Here is a 10,923-nt window from a genome sequence, read left to right as displayed (position 1 = left end):
TGCTGGGAGTGCCACCGCACCTGGCTAGAACTTGAACTCTTAATTACCCTGTTTCTCTAGCTAGAGTAACTTAACAGTTCTCAGTTTGAGTCAAGACCCTTTTGAGGGGTGGTGTCCAACAGCCCTTTCACAAGGGTCCCCTAAGACAATTGGAAGACACAATTTATGTTACAATTCATAACAGAAAAAAATTATAGTTACGAAGTATCAACAAAAAGAATTTTATGCTTGGGGGTCACCACAACATGAGGAACTGTATTAAAGGGTCACAGCATTAGGAAGGTTGGGAACCACTGCTCTCTCGTGCTAGGATCACAGATTTTATGCAACATTGAGGATGAACCGCCAGGCAAGCACTGTACCAATTTAGCTACAGCCTCAGCCCCGAGGGCAGCATTCTGTGATTAGTATGTTTTGTTCATAGTCTAACACACATTTCACAGTTTGTATCCGTGGTGTCTCCAGCACACTCGGTGTCTGTGTGAGAGGCCTCACGGGGCTTAGAGGCCTGCATGTCCTTTTGGGCTGGTTTCAGCTAGGGTGGGGAGTTCAGCTTGTGGGTTGTATGGGTCACCTTTGACAGGGTTTGGAGGTGTCTGCATTAGGATGGGGTGGGGGTGGACCCTTTACCATATGCTGATGTTTTCAGAGGAGGGAAACTTCCTATTATGTGAAGCCATTGGCTGTTGTATGACCAGCGCTGGTTGGCCTTTGTGCTGAGTGGAGCCTGTCTGCGGTGTCCCTTTGCTGGAGGGTGCCACGCTGGCTCGGGGCTGGCTGTGGCAGCGGGTAGGGCAGGGCAGGGGTTGTGGTGGGCACTGGCCTTCCGCCCGGCCTTGGTATAAATATCCCTGGGGCTGTTTACTCGGGGCGGGAGCAGCCCAGCAGGTCCTGGGGGGTGGGGGATGACCAGGCCACAGCACAGACATTTCCTTCTACTCAGACGGATCAGCAGCCTTGCTCTCCTCTCGTGGGTGGGGACAAGGTGGTGACCCCTTGTTTTAGGTTCTTAGGGGCCACCAGTAGAGCTCTGACCTGGATTTCCCAGGGTCTGAGAGACAGACAGGGAAGGGGATGGACCAGGAGACAGCAGGGGGAGGGACAGGAAAAAATGAGGGTACAGGCTGGGGTGGGGGTGGGGTCAGGCTACCAACAAGGGTGTCAGAGCCTGGTGAGTGACAAGGGAGAAGTGTGTTTGGGGATTAATGGCAGAAGCCAGGGAGAAAAGGGAGAGGATGGGAGTCACAGGGGTACAGATGGGATAGGTAGGAAATGAGGACAGTGTGGGGCAGGCAGGAACCTCCCCACAATGGAACTGAGGCTGGGAGAGCAGGCGGCAGAGAGGTGGGGGTGTCACGGTGCATGGCAGCAGCCAGCAGAGACCTGTCCAGGGCAGGACAAACAGGAGACATGGAGGTGGGGGCCGGATGCCCAAAGAGGGGCTCTCCCTCCCTGACTCAGCCTCTCCGCCCACCCCATCCCCAGGATCCAGATCAGAAGCAGTGGCGCCAGCCACCGTGGGGGCTGCTCCAGCGAGCGGGGTGTGCTTTTGCCGCCTCTGCCCCCTCCTCTGTCTCCACCTTTCTTCCTGTCTCCTCATCTAATCCCTGTCCTGGTGGCTGGCCCCACCTCTGTCTCTCATTTGCAGGCTCGTCTGAGCCATTTGACTAGCTCCAGATCCTGACTCAATGGCTGTGCAGCTCAGCTCTTTTAGAAAGTTACATAACAGATTGATGGATGGCAGTTTCTATCTTAAATAAGTTTAATGATCGGACAGAACACTGGTCAACTGTGAAAAATACTTAAGCCACAACTTCCCAAAAGAGCACTCCTGGCTCCTGTCCAGTGTGGTGGGGTCCCAGCTGGGGATTCACTGCGTCCTCTGGGGAGGTAAGGGTAGGGGTATAACAGTCCACCACCTGCCACCATACTATGTGCCACAACACCTGCACCTTCCTCTACAGTCCCCCACGACAGGAGGAAGTCTGTCTTTGCATCTCCGCTGTCCAATGAGGTCACATGGAGGCACACTGGCTGTGTTCCAGTCTTGGCTCTGCCTGGGAGGCCAGGTGGTCTCAAGATGCAAATGGCTACTTCTGGGTTCTTTCCATCCTTTGAGACAAGTGGCGACTGACAGTCTTGTTTCCAGGTCTGTTAGGAGGTGTCAGTCAGGCCTGGCCCAGGCTGAGCTGTTGAGGATCTTTCAACAGTTTAAGAGAACACCTTCTACCCCCCTGGGTGAGTTTACTTGATACAGAGGGCAGAGCCAAGACCCAGGGTCAGGACCTTGGCTTTACAAAGCAGTTTTAGGTTCCTTCAGGTATGGCCAGAGTAGACTGCAGTCATTTGCCATTCAGTGCCACAGCAGTTTGGATTCTCAGGCCCAGACATGCTGGCCTCCATCCCCACAGGAGCAGGTTGCTTCTGGCTGCTGGGGGCGCAGGGGCCGGGTGTGGGGCATGGGAAGGTGGGGCGTCTGGGTTCCCACAGGCCATGGCTGAGTCACAGGCAGCCATCTGGCTTTCATTAGCCCAGGGCAGCAGGGGGCTCTGTGGGGCGGGCCCTGTGGCCAGCTGGGGGCAGGGACACTGGGGCAGGCTGTGTGTCTGTGTGTGTGATGACTCAAGACCCATGATAACAGCCTGTGCGTATTTGGGGAGTGTAAACAGGAGAGGGAAAGGGAGAGGGAGGTGGAGGAAGTGAGGAAAAGGAAAACTGTGGCTGGGAAGGGGGTTGGTAGGGGAGAGTCCCCCTCTTCAAGTTCCTCCCACACTCAAGCTGGCCCTGTGGTACCCAGCCCTGCCTCTGCCAGCACTCCCAGCTAGTGTCCAAAAAGGAGCAGCAGAAGCTGGTGCCACCTGGGTTCCCCTAACCTCCACCCACATGGAAGGAAGGCTTCTGATGCCCTTGGCTGCCAGGCCTGGGGAAGGGGACCCAGAGAACCAGAGCAGTAAAGGCTGAGAAAGAGGGGCAGACATCAAGGCCAGGGGATCCATGTAAGTGAACAAGGGTGGGGAAGGCATGAAGGGTAAGGTGGGAGCTTGGGGGAACAAGAGGGCCCTGCATAGGACACTGGCAGAGAGAGGTGGAGAAGCTCAGAGCTGTGCTGGCATTCCGGTGGAGCTGGACACTAGCATCCATGGGGCAGCTGCAGCCACCAGACAGTTGTCAGGGCCCTGCTGTGGGCACAGCACCCGTGACACAGAGATGGGTAGAAGGTGGATGCACAGAGGTTAGACTTAGGAAGCGAGAGGTGAGGCAGTGGCATGAAGGGAGAAAGTGGGTAAGAACAAGACAGGTAGACAGGGCACAGGGACTCGCCTGTACAAGCAGCCTGTGGGCAGCTGAGGCAGGAGGACTGAGTTTCAGGCCAGCCTTGGCTACAAAGCAAGTAACACTGGCAAGTTATATAACAAGATCCTATCTCAAAGAGAAAAGACAGGTGGGGCCAGAGCCAGAGGAGCAGTAATGTTCCCAGAGAGGAGTGGGAACCCCTAAACACAAGTGGAGGCATTGTCTGAGGTGGGCCAAGTCTAGAGGGCCTGTCTTGATGGCCTGAGTCACTAAGCCAGTTTTAGTCAGCGGCCTGCGGGGTGGCTACAAGGGTGAGAGCCATCAGTCCCCACCCAGCTCTGCACTAGACACATCCTCAGGCTCCTCTTCATCAAAGTACCGATCCTCCTCATCACGTGCCACAATGTCCAGGTTGTCAAAGTCAGGGTTGTCATCCACCGTGCTGCGGAGAAGAAAGCTGTCAGGCGTCACAGCAGGCCCAGCTCGGGAACTGACCTCCTGGGTGTGCTTGTGCCTTTGGGAATCCTAAAGAGGTGTTTTCCCAATCAGCCTACATAAAAAAAATGCCCGCTTCTTTGACAGATCGGAAGGTGTGACAACACCACAGCCCTCGGGCTTCTAAGGCTTTTATGTGGCACCCACCCCAGTTCCACTGTGTGACCTGAGTCACCAAGGCTCCACTCCTGTGGGATGAGCCGTCTCAGTTCTGCCTCAGCACTGGAGTTCCTTTGTGTCTCAGGGTGCCTGCACTTGTGCTCACCCTTGCTCTCTGCAGAGCTGCTCAGAAAACACCCCACTGAGGCTCTGACCACTGCTCTGCTCCCCGCACGGTGTTCAGAGCTCCCTCACCAGTGGAAGTCAGGCAGTTCCTGCTGCAGGGGAGATTTCCTTTCGGGAAGGTAATCCTTGGCTACATCCATCCCTGCTTTAACCCTAGGGTCTGGAGACAGCAGACGTACAAAAGTGTAAACTGATCATGGGACACATTTGGGTATCTGCTGCCCTCCTGAAGGAACAGGCTTGGGTACCCTCTTCTGGTGTCCTCGGGGTCACCTAGTATAGTAGCGGGGCTGGCTCATAGGTGCCAGAGCCAACACTGCATAGCCTTGGTGGCCCCGGCTAGCAGTGGATGGACCTCACTGATGTCAGAGCTGTGGGATCCCAGCATGGTCGCTATGGCAGCGATAATGAAACTATTTGTGGACACAGTTCCCATGTCATTGGACCTGGATGTGAGCAGGCAGGGTCCTGAACTGCCAGACTAGGGATGACAGTTATGTCATCTTTCTCTCTCTCCCTCCCTCCCCTACCCCTCCTCTCTTTTTTTCTTGAGATGGGGTCTCATCATGTCTCCCTGGCTGGATCAGAGATCCAACCACCTCTGTCCCCCAAGTGCTGGGATGAAGTGTGCCCCATTAGGCTTCATTTAATGCTTTGTCAACACTGCATTAAATGTTGGCTCAGTTTATCCCTTCGTTTACAGATGAAGGGGCTAAGGCTCTGAGAGGGACAGCCACCTCCCCTCAATGATCTGAAACTTCCAGAGTGACTGACACCAGGACCCTCAGTGGGGAACTATTCCTGAGCACTCTAGCACTGCTAAGGAAGGCTGTCTGTGGAAAGGCAAGGGACCTGCCTGGGACCATGGGTGCTGGGCTGGGGGTGGGAGGCACCTGTAGTCAAAGCCCCCATCTTTGCCGTCCAGGAATCGCTGGTGCATGCGGCTGGTGAACTCCTCTCGAAGGATCAGCCTCTCTTCCGAGTCAGGCACCCAGGCTTCCGAGTCTTTATCCGACCTCTGGTCTGTGGAGATACCCAGGTGGGCAGCCTGAAGGAGACAGGTTACCATCCCATGCCCAGCCCGTGCTGCTGAGACAGCCCAGTCTCTGCCCTCCTGGCACACACACTGGACACAATGGTGATATTGTGCCCTGGAGCCTGTACCACAGCAATCATGAGGAGATGGCAGGGAAGGGGGTGAGGGCAGACATCATGTCTGTTCTCACAGGCTGGGGCCCAGCCGGGTGACACAACACAGGGGTAGGAGTGGGGTGTCAAGCCCTGCCCTTACCTTCCTCATCGCTGTCCTCTTCCTCCTCAAAGCAGGCCTCCTCCTCCTCTTGCTGCCGGAGCAGCTTTTGCTGCAGCTCCCGTTCCTGGTAGGACTGAAACAGCAGGTCGGAGAGTGGAAAGGCAGGCGTGCCAGGAGAGCCGGACCTGGGGGCTTGTGGGGCTGCTGTGCGGGCATTGAGCTCTTCCTGGGTGAGGTATTGTCCTATGTACTGCTCATACAGTAGTGGGGCACGGAACCGCATCTGCTCGTCGCTAAAATACTCGCCTCCTGTGCATAAGAGGCAAGGTACATGTGTGTGAGCACACATGTCTAGGCATGTGCGTGAATGCCCTGCTTGTAAGATAAAACCACCCACAGGTGCCTAAAGGCCAGTGGGGCATTGAATCTATAGCCTGGGCTGAGCCTGTTCATATACCCAGGCCTGCCTGAGCCACGATGTAGACAGGGATCCTGTCCCAGAGATCCTCCTGCCTCTGCCTTTCAAGTGTTGGGGTATAAACCGCCACACCAGGCTCTTCTTGGTGTTTTGTTGAGGGTGGCCTTAGGGGACATGCATGCCCCCTTGGTTTCCCTCGATGTGTGCATGGTGTGAAGATGGGATGCCATTCCTCAGGTGGCAGCCTGACTACCCCGATGCTGTGTATGCTCTTGTCCATCAGAGGACAGTGACCATCTACAGTGCCACTTCTGCTAGCATGTGAAAGGCTGAGGCTGGGGAATTTGGGTTCAAGGACAGCCTGGGCACTAGATAGTGAGACTGTGTCACACAGATGCCACTCTGTCATCTGCATTCTGACCCTGTCTGCTTATCTTTCTCTCCCTTACTTCTCCAGGGTCGGTGCCTCTGGTCTCTTTGTCTCAAAACCTATCTCCAAGGATTTCTCTGGGCTCCTGCTCTGCTTCAGTCCTCCCGTCCTCCCACCTCTGTCCCCCTCACCCACCATCCCCCCACACCTTGGATGAGCTCACGCAGGGCAGCATAACGTCGGTTACGCAGGCGGGTGCGCAGGGTTCGAGGCCGGGCAGTGCCTTGCCGGGCCACCTCGGCACAGTAGAAATCAGCACGGTGGTCTCCACGCAGATGGCCGAAGCACGCCAGGTGCTCTTCCCGGAGGCCTGTGCGGAAGCGCTCCAAGAACACCAGCGGCTTCTTGTGATACAGCTGGCCCAGGATGGCCACCTTCTCAGGCTCTGTCAGATCAGGCTCACCCTGCTGCTGGCTGCACACAGGCAGGTGGCTGGCAGCGATGGCATGTAACATGGCACTCACAGCCGGGCTCTCTGCCTGGGAGCTGTCACTGTTGGGGATGTCTGGTGTACTCTCTGGTGTCTCCTTCTCCTGCGGTCCAGATGGAATGGAAGTCTGGCTCAGCTCCCCCCAGTGCACACCTCTGGGCTCCACACCGTCTGAGAGTCAAGAGGAGTCTTTAGTTAAGGGCATCAGGGGAAGGGGGCTTAGGCAGGAGGAGGCTGGGAACTGACACATTCAAACAGCTCATGTTTACTGAGTACCTGCTACATTCTGGGTAATGTTCTAGGCCTTAGACAGAGAGACAATGGTGAACAGGCTGTGATGCTGCACAGTCAAGAGTCTAATTAATTAACAAAACCATGGAATATGCTGGGCGTGGTGGCACATGCCTTTAATCCCAGCACTCGGGAGGCAGAGGTAGAGGCAGGTGGATTTCTGAGTTCCAGGACAGCCTGGTCTACAGAGTGAGTTCCAGGACAGCCAGGGCTAAAAACCAAAAAACAAACAAACAAACAAACCATGGAATATATTACGTGCTTCCCTGGCTAGGTAGAAAGACAGTCGGACAAGCCTGGTACAGTGGTACACACCTTTAGTTTCAGTGTGGAAGAAGCAGAGGCAAGTGGATCTCTCTGAGTTCAAGGCCAGCCAGGACTACACAGTGATATTGGATTTCAAAATAAAAATCTCAAAAAACAAACAACAAAATCCAAAACACCAATGATAACAATAATGATGCCGGGCGTGGTGGCGCACGCCTTTAATCCCAGCACTCGGGAGGCAGAGGCAGGCGGATTTCTGAGTTCGAGGCCAGCCTGGTCTACAAAGTGAGTTCCAGGACAGCCAGGGCTACACGGAGAAACCCTGTCTCGAAAAGCCAAAAAAAACAAAAACAAAAACAAAAACAAAAACAAAACCAATAATGATGATGATGATGATAATAAATAAAGTATCCAAAAAAGCCAAAAAAGACAGAAGCAGCAAATGTTAGGATGGCTCACTTTTAAACTGCAGGGTAACAGGCTTGCCAGGAAAGTGACATCTTGTAGCTGGAGAGATGGCTCAGCATTTAAGAGCACAGGCTGCTGCTCTTCCAGAGTCCAGATTCAATTCCCAGCATCCACATGGCAGCTCACAAATCCTAGCACTTGGGAGGCAGAGGCAGGGGGAATCTCTGTGAGTTCGAGTCCTGCCTGGTCTATAAATCAAGTCTAGGACAGTCAGGGCTACGCAGAGAAACCCTGTCTCAAGAAACCAAAAAGGAAACAACAGGAACAAACCAAACACCCAGTTTCTGGTCTTTGGTATCTGGCAGTTGGAAGAGCTAAGAAAGAGCAGCCTGAGAAACAGACGGGAAGCAGTGCATGTTGTTTCTCTCATAAGGCAACTGTGCCAGGATTGAGGGGTGGCTGGCAGGCTGGCACTGGCTGCTGGAAGCAGTATAGTAAGAAAACAGTCTGGATGCTGGGCAGAGTAATATATATATACATACACACACACACACACACACACACACACACACAAATAGCCCCAGCATTCAGGAGGCTGGGGTAGAATGATTCATGAGTTTTATACCAGGCTAGACTACATAGTGAGTTCTAGGTCAGCCTAGGCTACAGGGTGAAACCCCACCTCAAATAAATATATATACAATCAAACAAATGAATGAATAACAATGAGAATGTAACAAAACTCTAATCAAGTAGATTGAATAGCCATGAATGGATGTCACTGGGGATCCTACCAGACTGGAACAAATTCAGGGTGGAGACCAGGCTGTAGTGGGTGATGGGTAAGAAAATAATGAGCAGTGTGCATGATTCTCGGAGAAACCGGATGTTTGGAAAGCATCAGAAGGGCCAAGGGGCACTCTTTTTCTTTGGTAAACGTTCTTGGGAGTGCTAGGAGGACAGGCCTGCTCTACCACAAACAGTTTAGGTGGTGCTGGGGATTGAACCCAGGGCCTCAGGCATGCTACGCAAACATCCCACTAATAAGCTACGTCCTTAATCCCTAGCTTTGAACCTTCTAGGCTTCTGACTATAGGCCCATTTCACCACATCTTGCCCCAGATTCTCTTATATGGCTTCATGGTAACAAGTGTGATTGGCATTCATAAGGCTTGAGCCCCAGCACCAGAAAGTTTAAAAGATACATACAATTTTGTTACAGAAAATGTTAATATATATACTTTGAAGCAGGGCCTCATAGTACAGGGTTTGACTTTGTAGTCTGGAACTCACTATGTAGTTTAGGATGTCTTCAAACTTAAGGGTAACCTCCTGCCTCAGTCTCCCAAGTGCTGGGGTTACAGATGTAAACCACCACAATTGGAGATTATCAAAGATTGAAACACATACTAGAACACACACCTGCCTCCACATTCACACACCTGCTATTTAGCTTCAGTAACTTCCAGTTCCAAGTTGTCATCGCACATCAGACTACTATGAAACATTAAAGACAGGGCGTGGTGGCACAGGGCTGTAAACTCAGTACCTTGGGACCTGGGATTGGATGACAGCAATTTGGAGGCTGACCTTGGCAATAATAAAAGGCTGAGAACAAAACAAAAAACCCCACCCCCTCCAAGCCAATACTTGTAGGAAGTCAGTAGAAAAGTAAAAGGTGCGAGGGAGAAAGGACCTGAAGAGGCAGAATGAGAACTAAAGGACCTAAAGAGGCAGACGTTGGGGTCAGGAAGGGTTAGAATGCAATGGGGGCTGTTGGTCTGATGTAAGTGAGCTTTCATGGGATACGGAGAAACTCAGGTTGGCACAGAAATGATGTTAACTTGAGAAAGGTTGGTCTGAGACTGGAAGAATCTGCAGGAGAGTTGTTATTTGCTTGAAGCGTTGTCATGGTAAAAAAGTGGGTTAGCCTAGGACACGGAAAGGGGTTCATTTCAAAGAAGAAGGGAAACGTCAACCTGCTACAAGGCCGAATAACCAGACCCACAAAGTGGACCAAGTGTTGAAAGTGCCAGTAAGCGGCGGTCAGACTTCTTAGAGTCCTCAGCGCTTGCCGGAACCATTTCCTGGTCACACCGCAAGAGCACCCTCCGGTCACCTGAGCCTGGCAAACGTCTCACCATTATCGGGCTTCCTCTCCGCCACCTCTGCAGCTGCCACCGCCTTCATAACAGGTCTCTCCAACGCAGTAACCGCCACAGCGGGCTCCGAAAGCCAGGCTGGACCCTAGGTACCCGCAGGTACTTCCGGTTACGCAAGCGTCTTTAAGCGGCACCCAAGCACCAAAGTTCCGGGTCAAAGGCGGCCCTTTCTATGCGCATGCGTAGCCCCGCTCCGAGCAGGCAGGCACAAAAAAAAAAAAAAAAAAAAAAAGGCGCTAGGTTGTGCAGATGGATCTTAAACCTATCAAACGGGAAAGTCAGCGGGGACCGTGTCCTTTGATCGCTACTCTAACCTGAGGTTCTCGTGTGTTAATATTTGGAGTGGTTGTATTGGCCATATCGCATAGACTCTTGAGTCCTCTTAAAAATATTTATGCGGTCAGAAGACAACTTATGGGAGTGTGGATAAAATTCAATCCAGATTGGCCGCAAGCATCTTTAACCGCCGAACCATCTCATCCAACTCTGTGCTCTCTGTAGATTTGACTTCCTTCTATTATCACATCCAGCCTGTAGGGCTGGCATGAGATTAAATTGGAGGGAGAACCTTTGTGTTTCCAAACAAGAAGGAAACCTGCAGATATGAGGGATGAGCTGTGGGAATTCGCTGTGGAAAGGGGAGGGACCTGCTCACCACAGGCAGGGTCAGAGGCTTTCTGGCAGGGATAAAGCCCCCAGATGAGACCTGAAAGGCATGGGCAGGAGTTAGGAAGTACTTCAGGCAGTTTTGCTGACAAAGGTACTTCTGGGTGCTGTTAACTGTTTACTATGGTCAGGGCAGACAGCACTCAGGAGACAGAGGCAGGGATATCACTGAGGGTTTGACTTGCAAGACTTGCCTTTAACAAGGCCAGCCAGGGTTACATGGCAAGTCTTTCTCAAGAAAGCAAAAAATAAAAGATTATTGGAAGCTGGGCAGTGGTGGTGCACACCTTTGATCCTAGCACTTGGGAGGCAGAGACAGGCAGATTTCTGAGTTCAAGGCCAGCCAGGTCTACAGAGCGAGTTCCACAGCAGCCAGAGAACCCAGACTCCAAAAAACCAAAACAGAAAAAAAAAAAAAAAAAAAAAAGGACTATTGGAGGCTTCGTATCAGATCATACAGGGCTTCATAGCCCTATGAGGTGTTTGGAGCCCATAGGGTTTGGGGTAGGGAACCAAGGAAAGGAA

At 52.5% G+C, this 10,923-nt stretch overlaps 1 protein-coding gene across 2 annotated transcripts; it reads right to left on the bottom strand.

Moving 5' to 3' along the window:
* Positions 1-1,744: 1,744 nt before the first annotated feature.
* On the bottom strand, positions 1,745-9,858 carry Ccdc97 (coiled-coil domain containing 97). 2 transcript variants are annotated; one of them, XM_021168482.3, is made up of 5 exons: positions 9,712-9,858; positions 6,323-6,775; positions 5,366-5,635; positions 4,968-5,097; positions 1,745-3,736 (listed from the first exon to the last, which is right to left on the bottom strand). In XM_021168482.3, the coding sequence occupies exons 1-5, from the start codon at positions 9,758-9,760 to the stop codon at positions 3,616-3,618; spliced, it is 1,023 nt and encodes a 340-aa protein (XP_021024141.1). In that variant the 5' UTR covers positions 9,761-9,858; the 3' UTR covers positions 1,745-3,615. The 2 variants fall into 2 exon arrangements, with proteins under 2 accessions (XP_021024141.1, XP_085698141.1); XM_085842015.1 differs by having other exon boundaries at positions 6,323-6,707; positions 9,712-9,851.
* Positions 9,859-10,923: the final 1,065 nt, after the last annotated feature.

The sequence above is a fragment of the Mus caroli genome, unplaced genomic scaffold, assembly GCF_978045245.1.
Source record: "Mus caroli unplaced genomic scaffold, Mus_caroli_1 scaffold_8, whole genome shotgun sequence".
Taxonomy (NCBI): domain Eukaryota; kingdom Metazoa; phylum Chordata; class Mammalia; order Rodentia; family Muridae; genus Mus; species Mus caroli.
This window is presented reverse-complemented; position numbering and strand designations above follow the sequence as displayed.